At 41.9% G+C, this 21,216-nt stretch overlaps 1 protein-coding gene across 1 annotated transcript in view; it reads left to right on the top strand.

Annotated features, from left to right (window-relative positions):
• Positions 1 to 918: 918 nt before the first annotated feature.
• The window catches only part of septin9a (septin 9a), a 253,116-nt gene continuing 232,818 nt past the window's right edge, over positions 919 to 21,216 (top strand). Inside the window, exon 1 of the mRNA XM_084329865.1 lies at positions 919 to 1,244. Coding sequence (XP_084185991.1) covers positions 1,223 to 1,244 — 22 coding nt within the window. The 5' untranslated portion in view covers positions 919 to 1,222. The remainder of the gene's footprint in view (positions 1,245 to 21,216) is intronic.

The raw sequence follows: 21,216 nt of genomic DNA on the forward strand, positions 1-21,216 counted from the left end.
GAAACTGGCCACCGTAAATGCCCAAAACCCCCACCACCTCCTAATAGACAGTCTCCTCCCCACCGCATGTACATATTCCCTCCCCGCCGTATGGATATTTCTCTCCCACCCACCCACCCCCTCCTAATGTACAGTCCCCTCTCCAACATATGTATATACTCTGTCAGGATCTAGGGGTAACAGTACTGTATATTTGAATACCGTTTATGTCACAAATGTATCAGTACTAAATACCTATATGTCCCTATGCCATAAATGTCATGTATGTTGTGTATGTCATAAATGTCTATATGAATTGAAAATGGGGGACCCTGATGGAAACAAGACAAACGTCTTTTTCAGGTCTGCATCCCCTTAACAATTGTATGTATTGAGCCGTACTGTATTGTACCCATTCTGCAATCTGTTAAATAAAGTTTTCATTCATTCATTCATTCATTCATTCATTCATTCATTCATTCATTCATTCATTCATTCTCACACACACACACACACACACACACACACACACACACACACACACACACACACACACACACACACACAATATGTTGCATGTATTATGTACAATAGCGGCTATATATGCAACACTGTCTACCTTGGCTACATTGTAACCCCTATCACCCCCCCCCCCCCACACACACACACAGACACACACACACACACCCACACTTTCATCTTGCGCAATCTGTTCCCTACTGCATTCATTGCCATTTGCCACATATACAATGAGGCTATTTAAAATAACTGAGACGATAATTTTCAAGGAGAACTGGGATTACATGACTCATCCCACGTCTGAACTTTGACATGACTTAATTTGAATATCCTACAGTTACAGTAAACCACTCCCGCTCTGACTGGGCGTGCGTTAGGAGCGCAGGTGTGATTGTTTCCATCCCAAAGGATTGTCTTCCTCTACTCCGAGCTGTCCGCGGTGGGAATACAGGCAGAAAGAGACATAACCACAAACGAGACAAGTTCAAGTTTATTTTTTATTTTTACACGTGCCTTTGGAAGACGGAAGTTATTTTTTTTATGATTTTTTTAGGAAGAACGCACGAAAATTTACCTGGGAAAAAAATACGGATTTCATTTTTTACATAAATACATTTTACGACTTGACTGCACGGACCAAACGGAACGCAAGCCACTGCGAGGAAATATCAATACGTGAAAACTGCGCGGTTTAAATTGAGATATCGCTCACCACTAGAAAACCATGAAGAAATCAGGATATTCAGGTAAGATTGCTGTTTTTTATGGGATAGATAACGTGTGTGGATAATTATTATTATTGTTTATTGTTACATCAGGTAAGCTGCAGTAGGATTCCACACAGTGTATGGTGCGTTCATGCAAAGTTTGTGGGGAATTGAGAGAGAGAGAGAGAGAGAGAGAGAGAGAGAGAGAGAGAGAGCGCAGAGGGAAGGATAGGGGGAGGTAGTGAAAGAGAGAGAGCAGAGAGAATGGTAGAGGGAGGCAGTGGAAGAGAGAGAGAGAGAGAGAGAGAGAGAGAGAGAGAGAGAGAGAGAGAGAGAGAGTGAGAGTAACTGAAAGTGAAGGGGACTGGGTATAGTTCTACAGGTAAAGGTAGCCTAAATTACCGCCATCGGGCTCCACTGCTCTTTCATAACGAATGTAAAGTGATCAGGCAGCACTGAGTGATTTATGACGTCCCCACCATGGCCTGTATCACAGGCCTGCTGAATGAAATCTGCTACGGGACAAACGAAGCCAACTGCCTTTATTTTGAATTCCCCTTTTGGTAGACTTGACACACAACAATGATATGTGGGCGTGGTGATCAGATTTCCCTGCTTTTAGGCTATAGTACTCCAAAAGGCCTGCTGATCCGTGCCAGGATGTCCTACTACTACTACTACTACTACTACTACTACTACTACTACCTTGTTCCTACAGTAATGATGTTGTCATTACAAGTCTGTCAGAGGAAGGTGACCCCATCCATCTGCCCTGGTGCCTTAGGCAGAACGAGAGGAGATGACACTTACACTCTGAATGATATATAGGGAACAACGGTTTTGAACTGACCTCTTAGGCCAGCTGATGTTGGTATCGACCCGAAAGTAGCTGCAGGACAGTTTGCTAGTAAAGTCCCGTTAACTGACAGCTTTATAGAGGAGGTCCACAGTGCTCCTCCCCTCCAATACCCCCGAAGGACGACTTGATTTATGGCTTCACTTTGAATCTATACCTACGGCCTTATTGAGTGTGAACGCACTGTTGGTTTATGTCAGGACTGATGATGGTGGTTGATTTAATAATAGATTGTGGTGTATATGTATGTATGCAACAACGGGTCAACGTTCTCAATACACCTCTATTGAATAATAATCGAGACAACGTTTCACCCTGATTTAGTCTTCATCAGGTCTCCTCAACCCAGTGGAGGCTGAGGCGGCGATGCGTCAACATCTAGTATTCTATTTTTCTTAGTTCCCTTGAAGATGTGTGGATACTGCGAGCCATCCATCCATCCTCCATCCCTCCATCCATCCTCCATCCCTCCATCCATCCCACCATCCTTCCTATACCTTTCTCCATGATTTCTCCTCCTCCTCCTCCTCCTCCTCCTCCTCCTCCTCCTCCTCCTCCTCCTCCTCCTCCTCCTCCTTCTCCTCCTCCTCCTCCTGACTCCCCACCATTGAATTGAATAGCTAATGATCCTGCTCTTTGCTCACAGGCTCATCCCAAAGCTATTTACTTTCACCTATACATCCTCTCTAAGTCTCCTTGTCGCCCTCTCCTCCCACAAGCCTTCCCGGCTCCTACAGTCCTTCCTACAGTCTTTGTGCGGGCGGAGCGGCCGGCAGTCTTATGTCGGAGCTCAGCGCATGTCGGGTCATGCCTCTCCGTCCCATCCCCCTTTCTCTTCTTCTTTTCTTTCGCTCTGCCTCCTCGACGTGTGTGGAGCTGTCACATTCCTCGTCAGAGCTGAACTCTGGGAATTTAGCTAATAATAAAGTGTGTGTGTGGCATGTGTGTGTGTTGGGCCCTCCTCGCTATAGTGCATGGGGGTGTTTACACAAGCATCAGAGAATTGGAGTGGGTGACTTTTAGGCAGGGGAAGGGGGGGGGTGGGGGGGGGGGGGGGGGGGTCAGCCACACCCCTTTCAAAGTGGGGATGTGCTGTACACACACTCTATTTACCCCAGCCAACATGCAGTCACAGTCAGACAGTGGGATTCACTCAAAACATGTCACTTGCTTTAGCTTGTGTTTAGCAGAAACATGATCTGTGTGTAAGTACAATGTGTGTGTGTGTGTGTGTGTGTGTGTGTGTGTGTGTGTGTGTGTGTGTGTGTGTGTGTGTGTGTGTGTGTGTGTGTGTGTGTGTGTGTGCGCCCGTGTTCACTCATACGGGCCCTCGCAGTTGAACCCCGTTGGTGGAACTGATCCCTGCCTTGTACTGGCTGCACACCCTCTGTCCTCTGATCAATGAATAACTACATGAACAACAGCCACCATCACTCCAACACACACACACACACACACACACACACACACACACACACACACACACACACACACACACACACACACACTAACACACACTAACACACACAGAGACAGTCATTATTTATCCAGCCGGTGACGCTGTTTGATTTACTCATAAAGGTATCGTTCCTCCTGGTATGTGCTTTCATGTTCGACTCAAAACACACACAGAACACGCACGCACGCACGCACGCACACGCACCACACACACACACACACACACACACACACACACACACACACACACACACACACACACACACACACACACACACACACACACACACACACACATAAGGTATATGCATTATTTACCTCGTCCTCAATGCTGTTTGATTTACTGATCACTCCTCTTTCATTCAAAACACACACACGTCACACACACACACACACGCACTGACGCACACAGCCGCTACCCCAGGCTCTCTGACTAATAACTTACTGTATGTACTAGGCTACATTACAGCTTTTAACCTGTTTATATTGGAGGAGAGTCTGGGAGGCTTTGATTCCTGAACTTAAAGCTATTGTTAGATGGCAACTTGAAAGTCAAGCTATAAACCGTGTGGAGACATATTCAACCCTGTCACCTGGAGACGCATGCTGCCGATGGCCTAACCCTCAATTTGGCTCCTAGGAGGCTGTGAATGATGCTCTGCATTACAGGCAGACGTCCAGAAACACCTTGAAAAGCCAAGAAAAAAAGACTAATAGCTGTGTAGGACTGCAACAACTGACTGCTGCAGCTGACCTGCACCGGCTTGGAATTCATAATTATATGTAATGTGAATTCATAATAATACATAATATAAGACAGTGCTGGAGGTGGGGGAGGTTATGTAAGTATATGGAGATATCCACTTCTTTTGGGGGGCATTTACCAAATACCAGGTGCAGAGGTATATAAATTGAAAATAATTCTGCCAAATCTACAGACAGACACACATGGTACAATGATAATATGATCTAACATACAAATTATGTACAGACATACAAACAAGGTACAATGATAATATGATCTAACATACAATATGTACTACAGACAGACACACATGGTACAATGATATGATCTAACATACAATATGTACATACAGACACACATGGTACAATGATAATATGATCTAACATACAATATGTACAGACAGACACACATGGTACAATGATAATATGATCTAACATACAAATTATGTACAGACATACAAACAAGGTACAATGATAATATGATCTAACATACAATATGTACAGACAGACACACATGGTACAATGATAATATGATCTAACATACAATATGTACAGACAGACACACATGGTACAATGATAATATGATCTAACATACAATATGTACAGATAGACTATAAGCGTATTTTAATTCTAAATGATGGGATTACTCTAACATAAGATAAAAAAATATATATATATATATATTTTTTTTATCTTATGTTGTGGGACTTGTACAGCACTTTGGTAAACTTTGTTGTTCTTAAATGTGCTCTATAAATAAAGTGGATTGGATTAATTAATTAAGTAGCCCCTTTCGTGACTGTGACGCAGCCAACAAGGTTTCACTCGGCTGTGTGATTTAATTCAAGGTGGATCGCTGTTGTCGTTTGAACAACTTCAGATTTCATGGGAACTACCAATCCCCCAAATCAAGAATGTTTAAGATGAATGAAGTAAGATTTTGATTATTTGAAATATGGCCTGTGTAGACTAAACTATGCACAGAATTATGTCAATTATGGTCCGGCAATGTAGACCTTGTAGACTCCACTACAGACCAATTATCAGTGAATGTTCATGCATTTTTAAGAAGGGCTACTTCCACAAAAAAACAAAGAACTCACCAAAACATCTCAGTAGCACCTTATCTAAATGTTCTATTTCATATATGGAGATTCATATTTATTTATGTATTGCATGCATTTCTACATTTTATTTCCTATTTTGTTTATTCATCCCAGTATCTTTCTTTCTTATGTGTGGAATTCTACAAGGCATGTAGGTGTATATGTGTTTGAGGATGATATCCTTCAAACAGGCAATAGTGATGATATAATTCGGGCAGTGCTGAGCTGGGTTACTTTCCTCCAGTGTATTTGTCCCCCGGCCCCACCCAATGGCCCCATGCGCGCACACACACACACACACACACACACACACACACACACACACACACACACACACACACACACACACACACACACACACACACACACACACACACACACACACACACACACACACACACAAATCGAAGCAAAAAAAAAAAAAAATGATTTTTTTTTTTTTTTTACTTCGATTTTTTTTTGAAGCTTTGAAGTATTTAAGACAGCCCTAGTGGTGTGTGTGTGTCTCCTGCTGTCTCCTCCTAAAATCCACGATCAGCTCCTTGGTTTTACCAATGTTCAGTAGTATGCAGAATGCAGTGATATAGTGATCAGAGAATGGAACAGAAAGTAGCTGCTTCCTAATTCTCCATGCTACATACTACAGTATATTCTCCATGTTACATACTATATTGTATGAATTCTCCATGTTACATACTATATTATATGCAATTTTCAGTATGTGATCTGTTAGTATGTGTCACGATCCTAGGCCCGGTCCTGGCTGGACTGGGCAGGATGGTAACATTGGGCAGTGCCCTCCACCTAACAGTGGGCAATACCCTCCACCCAACATTGGCTCTCCACCCAACATTGGTCTACCACCCTCTAGTGGTCACAAACAATCGATACACACTGTAATGATAAATATCCTTAACAGTATGCTGTCATTACATTGTTTGTTGATATTACAATTGTTAGCTGTTTAGGTTGTTCTCTGTGTTTGTATCTCTGATGCTGTGTGTTATATAGCCTAGTTCTAGTTCCTTTGTGTTGATTATTGTATTAGTTCTTATGCCTTCTCCCCCCAGCTGTCATCCATTACTAATTAACGTTAATTAGGAGCTGTATTTATTGCCTGTGGTTGCTGAGATGTTTGTGGCGACATTCCTCCTGTCTCCTTTCCCGTTTCCTGTCCACGCCGTATTGTGCTGTCATCCTATAGTAAGTGTTAGTGTTTGTTGTTTTGTTGAGCAGGTTGTTAAGTAGTTTCTGTATGTTCCTATAGTAAGTGTTAGTGTTTGTTGTTTTGTTGAGCAGGTTGTTTAGTAGTTTCTGTATGTTCTTTGTATTGCACTGGATTCTACAGTAAACTCCCTCTCCAAGCTTCAATCCTCGTCTCTGCCTCCTCCAATCCTTTCCCTTTCTGCAAAACTGTATTCTACCTACCTCCACCGTAACAAGTATGCAAATAATGTATGCAACAGAGATTTATTTGCATACCAAAAGTACCAAGATTTAAAGTATGGAGCGAATGGTTGCTACATGATGGTTTCAATCCCATAATCCACATTTCCAGTGCCATTTTCCAGGTCAGCGGAAATCTTCCAAATTTCCACATGCAAAAAGCATAATTTGTGTGTCTGTTTTAATTTTTTTGCTAAACTGACACTATATCCTCCTGATGACACAGCTAATAAGTGGAAACAGCTGCAAGTGTATTTTCTCCTTCTGGTCATATGAGCGGCAACTTCCACCTGGGTGTGCAGGTCCTCCAAGTATGTAGTATGCACTCCATGTACTACGATGAATTGAAAATGGGGGACCCTGATGTAAACAAGACGAAAGTCTTTCTCTGGTCTGCATCCCCTTAACAATTGTATGTATTGAGCTGTACTGTACTGTACCCATTCTGCAATCTGTTAATAAAGTTTTCAATCAATCAATCAAACTGAACAGTAAGGTCCAACAGTATGTAGTATGCTGTACATACTTTAAGTATGTAGTTAAGTACACACAGTGCATGTAAGGAAACTATACTTTTAGATTAGCCTTTGGGTCATGGCTTTACAGATGCACTAATTAGAAACACCTGCATCAATTAACTGCTAACCAATTAAGTTTTGAGAAACGATGATTGAAGCGCAAAATTATGGAGACATGAACAGTCAAATAAAAAGAAAAACATACATACAAAGTCACTCGGATAACTTATAATAGAAATTCTTCCAATTCTTCTTCCAATACTTTTACATTTTCAATCCTATTTTTGCCTCCACCTTTTTCATTTTGTCACAGCAATATCATCATAAATGGCTGTCTGACCATATCAGAGGGGAAAAAACAGTCCACCAATACCCAGCCCTAACTACTAGGCGTTATTATGACTAGTTCCTAAGTCAGAGTCAAGTCAGTAAGTCTCTTTAAAAGCCAGGGTAAGCCTGTGGATTTCCTCTCGCGGACTGAATTGCATGGGAACTATGTCCCTCTAAGCTGTGTGGGGTCTCGTAGGTGCGTGGAGCCTGTGCTGAAGTGTCCACTACACTCTGTGTTTATCGTCTGCAGACAGGAATGTAGTTCTCTGATGGTAGCCGCTACTAGGGGTGTCAACTGATCCGGGGGGGGGGTATACTAGATCTGGATACTACAGGTCTGGAGACTAGAGAGGACCTGTAAAAGATAATAGCAGGGTTCTGAGAGGCTCTGACGCATATGGCCAAACGTGTGTGCTGACATGTGCATTTGATGAACACATGTGTTATTGTGCGCACACACACACACACACGCACACATGCATACAAAGGTCATACATACATTAGGGGTGGGAATCAACAGATCAGTATCATGATACTAGAGTCACGATATTGCAATGTATTAGGGCTGACCCCTATTAATCGGTTAGTCGACTAATCGGTCGAAAGGAGCCGTAGTCGACTGTCAACGTCTTAGTCGAATATAATAAAAACAATAAAAAAAATATATACTTTTAATGAACACACAGACTAGACAAATATCAAGATGTATCCATCAGTGGACCAATTGCATTCTTTTGCAGAGGACAAGAAGTCTTCAGTCGACTCCTTCAGACATTAAGCACCCCCCACAGCCCAAATGGAATGATAAAAAAAAAAAAAAAAAAAAATTTAAGAATATTATATATATATATATATTTTTTTGTCGACCAATAGTCGACTAATGGCAAATTTTGGCCAATCCTAGTCGACCATCCAAATCCTTAGTCGGGGACAACCCTACAATGTATTGTGATGTATTACCTGTTTCCAACTGCAAATGATGTTCCAGATGGAAACCTTTGTCAAATATATATAAATACATAATCTGTTCAGCGTTCAGAGACCTAGCACTGTGCTGCATGCTCTCGTCATCAGTGCTTCAATCCAATCCAATGCGGTCAAGTGTTTTAGCCTTCACAAACCACCATATATCCTTTTCCAAAATAACAGGCTCACAGTATAATCAGATGTGTCTTCATGTTTATTACTGAGGAAATGGTTACAAACCGTACATCATATCACACATTATAAATTATAATGAGTTTCATAGGTTTGTGCCATCTTAAGTTACTCATTTACATGAGTGAGTGACCTATGGAACTCACAGGATAGCAATGCAGTGTTATGCTTCTCAATACTAAAGAGATCAGTAAAATGGTGGCCTGTCAACATCATGGGTTAAAAAAAGAAAGAAAAAGTGAATCTGTCCTCTAAGGATGCAAAATACATCCTCTCCAACACACACACGCACGCACATGTGCACACACATACACACACACGCACACGTGCACACACACACACACACGCACGCACGCACACACACACACACACACACACACACACACACACACACACACACACACACATACCACTGTGCTGTTTTTAAGGAGGAATGCCTTTGTTTGTCTTGCGGTCTCATGTTATCCAAGCACACAGAAATCCCTGCAAACACTCATACACTATCTGTAAGCCACAAACCCAGGGTGACCCCACATCTCTCCCTCCCCCCCCCCCCCCCCCCCCCCCCTCTCTCTCTCTCTCTCTCTCTCTCTCTCTCTCTCTCTCTCTCTCTCTCTCTCTCTCTCTCTCTCTCTCTCTCTCTCTCTGTGTTTCCTCTGGCCATGCTCAACAAGTGGAGGAGGCAGATTTACTAGTAGTACTGAATACATGGAGAGTAGGGGTGGGGAAAGATTGATACAGAAATACAGTATATTGCAATATTCTGTCTGCCGATAATATGAAGATTTTTTTTTAAATCTTTGTACTGTCTTTTACTATCATGCACTTTGCTACTAAATAATCGTCCATGCCTATATTACTATACCTACTCTGCTAATATGTCTTTACTATTATGCACTCAATGATGTCAAGTATATACCAAGAAAAATACTTTCTAGCTTAATTGACAATCCCATTTTGCCGCAAGAATACTTTAAATACATTAGAATGAGGTGAACAGACTGAAAACGTTATCCTATTAGATAAATCAGATGATGTATATATATCTTTATTGCCGATGTTGACAAAGATTTCTCTTGGGGACATCATTTGCAATCGCAATATTACAATATGACTCTAGTATTGTGATCATATTGTATATTGATTCACACTCCTAATAGAGAGTGATAGGGGTCGTCTGTTGTCGCCATGCTGTGCACTGGATGCGACCTGTCCTTCTGTCATTGTACCGCATGTGTCTGTCGAACTGTAAAACGTGTACGTTGTTGGTTGCATTTGCGCGGCTTCTCTGCTTCCTCTATATTCATTGCATTTTCCAAAGTAAGTGTTTCCCAAGGGCTGGTTGTTTATTTTACAGTGGCAATCGTGATGTTGTCGATGCTGCGCTTCACTGATATGATCCCGGCGTGTGTTTGCGTTGACCAGTGCGCGGGGAGGTGACTGCGTTTGGCAGAGTGGGTTTTCAATGAACGCGCTGAGTGAAAAGCAATTGGCTCTCGTTGAAAGGAAAAGGTGCGGCCGATTCACTGAGTTCAGGGAACACTAGCACTCGGCACCAGGAAAGTAGTCACATTTTATCTGAGACGAGAAGTTCAGGGTCACGGCCAGTGCACTTCCGTTTGTGTGTGTGACTGTGACTATGTGTGCTTTCTGTGCAGTCCTAACTGATTAAGAACGTGCAGGTAAAGGCCTTATCAGGGCTGTAAAAACAATCTTGAAAAATGGCCATTCAATCTCTCTCTCTCTCTCTCTCTCTCTCTCTCTCTCTCTCTCTCTCTCTCTCTCTCTCTCTCTCTCTCGGCCATTCAATCTCTCTCTCTCTCTCTCTCTCTCTCTCTCTCTCTCTCTCTCTCGGCCATTCAATCTCTCTCTCTCTCTCTCTCTCTCTCTCTCTCTCTCTCTCTCTCTCTCTCTCTCTCTTTCTCTCTCTCTCTTTCTCTCCCTCCCCCATCTCTATTTCTCTCCCTCTCTCTCTCTCTCTCTCTCTCTCTCTCTCTCTACCTCTCTCTCTTCTTTCTCCCCCTCATTCTCTCCACCAATCTGTCCATTCCCAGCCTCTTTTCAGAGAGTTGTGAAAGGTGTTGTTTGCAGCATACCCTGAACATGTGTAATGAGGGGCCATAAAAACACAATGGAACAGATGGATGAGTAGAGGGAGGAAAGGAAAGGAGGAGGGGAGAATGGAGGTGAAGGGGAGAAAGAGAGAGAGAGAGAGAGAGAGAGAGAGAGGCTGCTCCTTTCTGCCCTGCTCAAACACGGATTGCACGACCTCCCTTTGCAAACACAAAGAGGTGTGTGGGCATGTGTGTGTGAGCATTGCTCCTGTGCTGTCGTGTATCACAAGTCATTTCTTGCAAGTCCACGTCAAATCTTTTAATTCTTTTTTTTTAAACTTTTTCTCCCATCCCCCAATTTAGTTGTCATGGAGGGTGTAGACTACCACATGCCTCCTCCGACTGGGCGATATGGCAAAAAATCATATCGCGATAACGATATGATAATGTTATCATATCACTCGATATTGATAATTATCGAAATTGTAATAAGTAAAAAAAATTATAATAATAAAATAAGATTTTTTTTTTAAACAGCAGATGTTTGTTTATTTTGCAGCAATTCTTTGTTGTTGCCGCCATCTTTAGTGTTACATCCCCTCACACTCCAGTTCTCAGGCTGCAGCTGGTTTAAAAGTGAAAGTAAACCGGCTTCTCTGCTGGCTGTGGCTCCAGGGGAGTTGAATAGTTCTGGGCTCTGCTAGTTTCTTTTCTATCTTTTGGCGCTTTTTTGGTGGACAAACCACCGCACATGTGCACCGTGACTCGCGACTGGAGACTAGCTCTGCTAGCACACATAGCCTACTGTGTACAGACGGTTTCAAACTGTATTTTAAATTAGAAAGCAAACAAAATAAATGGACAAGAGAAAAATAAATCTCAATTTGGTCAGTATTGTCATTGACAAGCAAAGCCATTACTTTAAGTTGCAGGCAAGAAAGACAAGTCTGTCCACTGTCTCTGGTTTTAAAACTGCCCTGTTGCAGGTCACAAAAATAAATAAAAATAATTGATATTTATTTTTTCTATATATATTTTTTCCGATATCGATTATTAAAATATATAGCTATATTTATCATTATCGTTATATCGCCCAGCCCTACCAGACACTTCTTTTCATCTTTTCACAGCGAGGAGTTTCACTGGGATAGCATAACACGTGCGGAGGTTCACGCTATGTTCCCCAGATCACTTCCTTGCACAACAGGCCACTGACCAGTAGGAGTCGCTATTGCAATAACTCATACCCCACCGGCTTCTCACGTGCGAACACTGCCAATTGTGGTTATGGGGATGAGATGACTGACCAAGGTACCGCTGGCACTGGGAATCGAACCCTGGGTCTCTGTGGTACTAGGCGAGTGCTTAGACCTCTACACTACCCAGCCGTGTCAAGGCTCAAGTCAGAAGTCAAAGGTAACCTCCCTTAGCTACAAAGCTAGTAGCAAGTTAATGTTAGATCGATGATGCTGAGCTAAACCGTCCATAGGTGCTAACTTTCATATTACAAAGTGATTGACCTATCCTAGTGCGTTTTCAGACAGTCTGATAAAGTTTGATGGTCGATTCAGCATCCTTTATTTTGATACTGCAGATCTGTATTTACCAATTATTTTGTTTGGGCCTTGTGTGAAGTTATTATAGCCAAAGATTATGACAAATGACACAGCAGCTGCACATGATTTCAGCACCACTCTCCACTGGACAGCTCCCTCATCATGGTGTTGTTGTTGCAGTCCAGTCATCTGTGGCCGTGTGCACTAGATCAGGGGTTCCCAACCTTTTTTCCCCCAGGGACCCCCAAACATCTCTGATGAAATTCCTGGACCCCCCTCCTAATAAAATACCATAAAATACTTTTTTTTGTCATTTTAATACTTTTTTTGTCATTTTAATAACAAACTGCTTATACACAGGCATATGCATCATAATTAGACCCACTATGCTTCTTTGACTTGTGCCTTCAATCAACAAATCTCATCTTGCACCATATGTATTTCAAAATGTTGGCCAATATTCAAATCCTGTATTCATCCTCTCAAATCAGGCCCTAATGGTGAACGGTTTGCATTTATGTTGAATGAAGTAAGAATCCACTGCAGTCAAAATATCCTCACCTCGAGTGGTGGTAGTAAGGTTGACTGACATGAGAATGTCCTGCTTCAGATCCTCATTTTCGATATACTGCACATAAACGATGAGCACAGCCTCGTCTGCGACAGTTGTAGTTTCATCAAGTTGTATGGCAAATGGACCCTTTCTAAGCTTTTCTGACAGCTGCTGCTCGCAATCACTTGACATCTTATCAATTCGGTCTTTCACTACATTGTTCGAGAGTGGTACTGATTTTAGTTTATCCGCCACCTGTGGGCCGCACAGTTTCTAAACCATTTTGATGCAGGCTGGTTTGATGAGCTGCTCGCCAATATTGTGCGGTTTCTTTGCTTTTGCAATTAAAAGCGAACACTCAAAGGAGGCTTCGGTAGCCTTCTGTAAATCACTGCCACCCCTGCTCCACACTACTCTAACATCAACGGGCTTGTTCGCCTTGAGAGACTGTTCTTTCCTCCGAAAAAAGTCTGGATCCTTCCCAACGGTTTCTGGGTGCTTAGACGCCTGATGTCTCTTCAGCTTGCTGGGCTTCAGGCTCGAGTTTGCCAACTTTTCTCCACAAATCACACACTCAGGTCGTTTGTATGGTCCCTCAGTGAAGCCCATGGTGATGTAATTTTCACGATTGCTGTAGGTCCTAACTTTTTTTGCAGATGAGCTGCCCTCATCTCCTTTTTGTTTGTCACACATTTTCGCCTCTGGCGGCTGACTGCAGACGAGCAGAGAAAGTTAACTAGCGTGCTAGGCTAGCTACGGAAAGTGATAAAGTCAACTGATTCGCGTTTTAGCGGCTACCCGGTAGCCTACTGTTAACGTTCAAAAATCATGTCTAGATGTTTATTTATTTATCTTTATTTTTTATTGTAGTGGAGAGACTATTCATGCTTCTGATGATAAAAATATGCTAATTAAATATTTCTCTGAAAGAAAAAGAAAAAAAAATCATCTGTGGTCTGGCGGACCCCCTGCGCCCCCTGGCGGACCCCCAGCCGCGGACCCCAGGTTGGGAATCACTGCACTAGATGATAATACAGGAGGGAATGACATTCAGCACTAGATGATAATACAGGAGGGAATGACATTCAGCACTAGATGATAATACAGGAGGGAATGACATTCAGCACCAGATGATAATACAGGAGGGAATGACATTCAGCACTAGATGATAATACAGGGGGGAATGACATTCAGCACCAGATGATAATACAGGAGGGAATGACATTCAGCACCAGATGATAATACAGGAGGGAATGACATTCAGCACTAGATGATAATACAGGAGGGAATGACATTCAGCACCAGATGATAATACAGGAGGGAATGACATTCAGCACTAGATGATAATACAGGAGGGAATGACATTCAGCACCAGATGATAATACAGGAGGGGATGACATTCAGCACCAGATGATAATATGGGAGGGAATGACATTCAGCACCAAATGATAATATAGGAGGGGATGACATTCCACTCGTCAGATATTTTCTTAATGTTACAGTAATGCGCCAAAATAATTAAATAAAGATTGTCGAGTCTCAAGTCTCAAGGCACTGTTGTGTGCGTAAGTGTGACTCAAGTCCCTATCTCTGGTATGTATGTATGTGTGTGTGTGTGTGTGTGTGTGTGTGTGTGTGTGTGTGTGTGTGTGTGTGTGCGTATGTATGTGTGTGTGTGTATGGGTGCACATGCCCCTTTGCTTTTGTGTGTGTGTGTTTAAATGCCGCACCCTTCCCCCTCTAGTCCCATTATTTGCCATCTCTAGTCATCTGAGAGCAATAACTAATCAGTTGAACTTGACATGTTTGCCTGGCCTGGCCATGCACTTGACTGGTCATGTTATTCACACATGACACACACACACACACACACACACACACACACACACACACACACACACACACACACACACACACACACACACACACACACACACACACACACACACACACACACACACACACACACACACACACACACACACACACACACACACACACACACACACACACACAAGCACCACTTTTGACATCACTCAAGTTGACCCACAGCAAATACACAGGCACCCATGCGTTTGCCACGGTCACGAATGGGCTTTGGACTTTAAGTGTTGCTCAAAGGAAGTTGTGCAATTAAACAGGACAATGGCGCCATTCTTCCACTAGATCATGTGTGCTGCCTGGATGAACCTTGTCATACATCACTATGTCATAATGTGAACATGACCGCAGATGATCAAATATCCCCTCGGAGGAGAAAGAAACACGGATCGTAGCGCTGGGAGATTTGTACGACACCTGTAGGAGCAGCGATAGGGCCGCGCCTTTGTGTGTGTGTGTGTGTGTGTGTGTGTGTGTGTGTGTGTGTGTGTGTGTGTGTGTGTGTGTGTGTGTGTGTGTGTGTGTGTGTGTGTGTGTGTGTGTGTGTGTGAGAGTTTTCAAGGCCCCGGGCCCAGACAAGACTGAACAGGTGAGCTCTGCCACATGCTCTGCACTGCTCACCTCCACACACACGCACACACACACACACACACACACACACACACACACACACACACAAAGGCGCGGCCCTATCTCTGCTCATACAGGTGTCACATTTTCCTTTATTTTTTTATTCTTATGATGCAGTTATTCCACTGTAATGTCCACAGGAGCTACAGCCATGCAGGGTCCCAGACACTTGCATGTTTGTATTACGTCTCTCAGGACTGTAGGCCCTCAGCTCAGAGCTACTGGAAATGTTGAGTCACATCGCCCGAATATGACTATATTTTTTTTTTTTTTTTTTTTTACAAGTACTTTTATTGCACATTACTTTAGTTACATTCCATAATGATGCACACAAGCAATCTTATTTTTCTTCTTGTTCAAAAACAATTTTACAGCGGCATATAACAAAAAAGATTAAAAAAAAAAATTCTTTCATTTGGCAGATTTATACATACAAATAAACAGGATAGTTAAATGGATTCTTGCTGGAAAATAAGAAAGAGACCAAAAGACCTAAGCATTAGAAAAAGGCAAAAAGCCAAGACAAAACAGAGAATATACCTTCAGACATTACTGTAATAAGAGTAACATTTTGAACTTATATATCATCTTCATCCTCCCTCAGACCCTTTAAGTAATCCAACACCGGTCCCCATGTCTTATCAAACACCTTTCTCCGTCCTGTATTTTTTTTTATCTAAGCCTCGACTCTATTAACACGACTTTGTGCTGCTGTTTTTCTTTCTTTCTTTTGTATTTTCTTTATAGCGCATAAAGGTTGATAATGTGTGGCACATTAACAATGTGTGAAAGATATTTTCTTGGTTTCATGCAATTGTAAAGTGTGTGTAATTTGTCTGTGGCATTGTGTGTTGCAAGAGTGTGTGTGTGTGTGTGTGTGTGTGTGTGTGTGTGTGTGTGTGTGTGTCAGTGGGGTTCTGTCTGTGCATGTGCTTGCATGTGTTAATGTGTATATGTTTGTGTGTGTGTGTGTGTGTGTGTGTGTGTGTGTGTGTGTGTGTGTGTGTGTGTGTGTTCACGTCACCTCTCAGAAGCGAGATCTTTATTCCACAATGGGTACAGACATGCTCTCAATGGCTCCAAGGCCTGATAGACTCCTCCCATTATTCACTTTACTGTACAGTTACAGTTACACACACACACACACACACACAGACACACACATACAGACAGACACACACACACACACACACACACACACACACACACACACACACACACACACACACACACACACACACACACACACACACACACACACACACACACACACACACACACACACACACACACACACACACACACGAATGGGAGACACAAGCCCAGTACTGTCAACAACTTGACTTCTAGATTCTGACTCCTAGTCAAACACGTTTCTTAAATACATTGCCAATCGTGTGATAATAATTGGCTGTGGGTGTTGGGTGTGTGGGTGCAACAGATGTTATACATTATAACCAAAAGTTGCCAATTTACATCCGTTCCAAATGTGTACTGTAAGTACATTTTCATTTGGCTCCAATTGCAGAGTTGACTGAAGAAATCCTATACTCACACAACATGCCAAGTAGGCCAGAGTTGTGTACTTTTTAAGCCAGAAAGAAGTGCACGTCTCAATGTTATTTGAATGTTTACTTTTAAAATGTTTAACTTTTGAACTTAGGTACTTTTTATCTTTTAATTGTATTGTTTGTCCACCCCATTGTTTTACTCGTTTTACTCCATTATGTCTGTCTATTTTAACGTTTGTCAACCCATCAAGTTGATTGATGTGAGCTATATTGGATACCTGAATTTCCCCAAGGGGAGCAATAAAATATCTATCTATCTATCTATCTATCTATCTATCTATCTATCTATCTATCTATCTATCTATCTATCTATCTATCTATCTATCTATCTATCTATCTATCTATCTATCTATCTATCTATCTATCTATCTATCTATCTATCTATCTATCTATCTATCTATCTATCTATCTTTGGTTTTGAATAACATTTTAAGGGATTTTAGATCACTCAATCGCCATTTTAATTAGGTATTTATTTATTCACACATCCCTCTGAGAGATGCATACGTGTAGGTGATTCACCATTGTAGCCAGAGCACAGGATCAGCCATTTCCTTGGCTCTCAGATTCAGATTCAGATTCAGAGTTTTATTTGCCACATGGAAACAATACAATCATAGAGTTTTTCATACAAAATCATGAATACCATACCATGGGCAAAAGGAGCAGGAAGAAGAATAATTCTTATAGTTACCTGTCCCTTATTCCTAAACTAAACAAGTATTACTTGATGGTCGGCGACGGCGTACAACCTACTTTACACAAAATGATAATTCATACCAGAGAACGAAATGGGAGGATACATTTGCTTTTATACTCGCCACAAGGTGGCGTACCTGGGTGGCTCCGCCTAGAGTGCCCTCTAGTGGGAACAGATATATATGCAACTAAACAGTCACTGGTGGGGACAGTTATATATGCAGGTATGTTACTAGTGTAAACAGCCATATATACAGTTAGACAGTTACTAACAATCCTACACAGAACCTCTGATCTCAACACTCCCACTTAGATTTGTATTAGCACACTGGCTGACATCTTGGAAAAACATTTTACAAAGGAAATAATATAATTCCAAAAACATCAATAGGGTATGACAGTCAATATCTTCACATTAAACATGACCCTTGCAAATCCCTTCAATTTTAATTTGAAACAGGTTCCCTCATAGTATCTACTACTCTGTCGTCCATTGGACAGTAAACCGGTGTCATTCGTTCTTATCTGATGACATACCTGATGAGATGATATTATTTATAATGACATGTTTACATCTATATTGACACATTGGGTTCCTAGCAATCACAATGGTCCCCTGGTTGTCCTCATAAACAACCGTCTCCATATTATACACAATGTCCATCATTTTAAACGGTTTGGACAGAACGCCCATTCTTCAAAAACACCATATTCGGTAGAGGATACATTTCAATTACCTACTGCATTTTGAGCAGTTTCTCTAGATAAACACATTGTCATAGCTAGAAACATATGCTCAGCTTCACCGGCTGATAATATCGCTGTAGGCTTTAAGCCTTAAACCTTTATTGTCTTTCCTGAAACACCGCTGTCCGTCTGCTGTACCTCTGGGATAATGAAAAACATATTTTTGACGTAGTTCAATGATTCTCTGTGGGGGCAACAAAAATACTATGACACTCTTACTCACTACAGAACATAGGTCAGGGCGAGTACAAGTTGTCCAACAGAATGAAGCTACCCACAGTTTATCTATACATTTCTTACTTCAGTCAAAAACATCTCATGACCTTTTCCCACATATCTCTTCTGGGATATTTTTACACAGTTGGCAGACTGTTCGAAGTCCATACCTATAAAATGGTTTAACCTGCCTAGGTCTTTCTTTTGTGGTCTGGAGCGATGATCAAATCCTCCACTTCTGTATTTTAAACATAGATCCTCTTTTGTATTTAAACATTGAATCACCTCTGTACTTAACACTTTGATTGCCTAAGGCTAAATTCATGATATACCATCCCTTGCCAGCTCTATTTGTCTTTGGAAAAGTTCCCCTTCTTTGCAGGGCTATAACTTTTTAAATTCTATTGCTAAATTGCCATTATTAGGGCCCATTCAAGGTCCTATATGTATTGTTCATTGTGTAGCAACGTTAAACTTTTTCATTCACATATTCATAGTAAAATATGGTCTAAAGTATAAGTATGTTTTCATCTCTTTCTGCAGCTTTCTCCAGAACGTGATTTATAGCCCCAAATGCATTATATTGATGATGAAATACAGTTTGGTAGGAATCTGTGCGAGATCAAAAATGTCAATTGGACGTACTTCTAGAAGTTTCTACGTATCATCTGATGATGACCGGATGGGCGGGGGATCGTTTATAATTCCGTGGGCAGCGTTATATCATTCATCTAGTGTGGGTGATATGATCATCAGAGCAGTTTATATCGAACACGTTCAAAAATAACGCTGAATCTTACCGTATCTTCCTCGCGCCGTTGGACGATGAGCGTGGAACTGAAATATTCCTATTATGGGATGTAGAAATACGCAATCTATTTCCAGGTTGTATAATAGTATATACGTCCAAATCATGTTGTTTATCGAGTTATTGGCAACGAATCGCTATGTATTGTGTCGAGATCGAGTCCCGGGACCTATAGAGAGTGCCCGGAAGTAATATGGACGATCAGCACTTCAACCACATAACTTCCTGTTTGGCGCTTCTGCCGATCGGCCACCAGATGGTGCTCTTGAACCGCTAGAGGTTTGAGAGGAGCTCAGAACTGTGTGTGAAGGCTGCGGATGGAAAATATGATTCCGATCACAGATTTTTGAAATATTGATATTAAAGACGAGTTACGGCGTCCTCGGCAACTTGAGCATGGCGGGGAAGGACGCCTAAACACGTTTTCGGCACTTAAAGTGTTAAACATTGTAAACCACCCACCTCTGTACTTAAACATGGGGTTAAACATAAGCTCCATTTCAGTATTTTAACATGGTCTCTAGTAGGGCTGACCCCTATTAGTCGATTAGTCGACTAATCGGGCGAAAGGAGCCGTAGTCGACTGGCCAACCTCTTAGTCGAATATATAAAAAAGAAATATATATATATATATTTATAATTTTTTTTAATTTTTTTTAATTCTTTCCAAAAGAAAAGAGGCATAGAAGCGTGGCTAACGCTAATGGCACGCATACCAGAGGCTAACTGCCTACGAAAACAGGCACAGAGGCACTGAAAGAGGATTTCACCCATCTAATGAACACACTACACTAGACAAATATCAAGATATATCCATCAGTGGACCAATTGCATGCTTTTTCAGAGGACAAGAAGCCTTCAGTCGACTCCTTCAGACATTAAGCACCCCCCACAGCCCAAATGGAATGATACAAAATGAAAAAAATATATATATATATTTAAATATAAAAAAAATATAAATATTTTTTATTTTATTTTTTTTTAGTCGACCAATAGTCGACTAACGGCACATTTTGGCCAATCATAGTTGACCATCCAAATCCTTAGTCGGGGACAGCCCTAGTCTCTAGTCAGACTCTCAAACCTGGATTCTATTCCTTCAGCATTTAATCAATTTTCTACAAACCATACTTTGTATTTACCATGGTCTTCAATACCCTCCTGGATTGAATACAACCATTTCCCTCCCACTGTCTGTCTGCCCTCTGGTAACTTGGTTGAATACACCCATTTCCCTCCCACTGTATGTCTGCCCTCTTTGGGGTACAATGTGGCCTCCTTAAAGGTCGGGTTTACCCCACTGACTACCCTGTAGTAGTACTCAACGGGGGTAGGTGTATTGTCCTCCTCGTCACTCCCTTTCCTGGCATAGTCTGGCAGATATTCTAGGGGTTTGTGTTCCCTTGGGGGATACCTCCCACTGCTTGGGGCACTTGACGTCACCCTCAGGTGCTCCTCGTCATCACCCTCTGGGGGTTGCTGACTGTCTGTCTGCACAACTGTACTAAGTACACTGGGGTGATGTGTTTCTGTTTCTACACACCTTGCTCTGGAGTCCAGCTCTGGCTCCTCTGTCTGTGTCTCGCTCTCACAGGTTGTCTTCGTGACAAACTTGCAGTGATGGGAATAACGGCGTTTTAAATAACGGCGCTACTAACGGCGTTAGTTTTTTCAGTCCAA

The sequence above is a fragment of the Notolepis coatsorum genome (genome assembly GCF_963971535.1).
Source record: "Notolepis coatsorum genome assembly, chromosome: 14".
NCBI lineage: Eukaryota > Metazoa > Chordata > Actinopteri > Aulopiformes > Paralepididae > Notolepis > Notolepis coatsorum.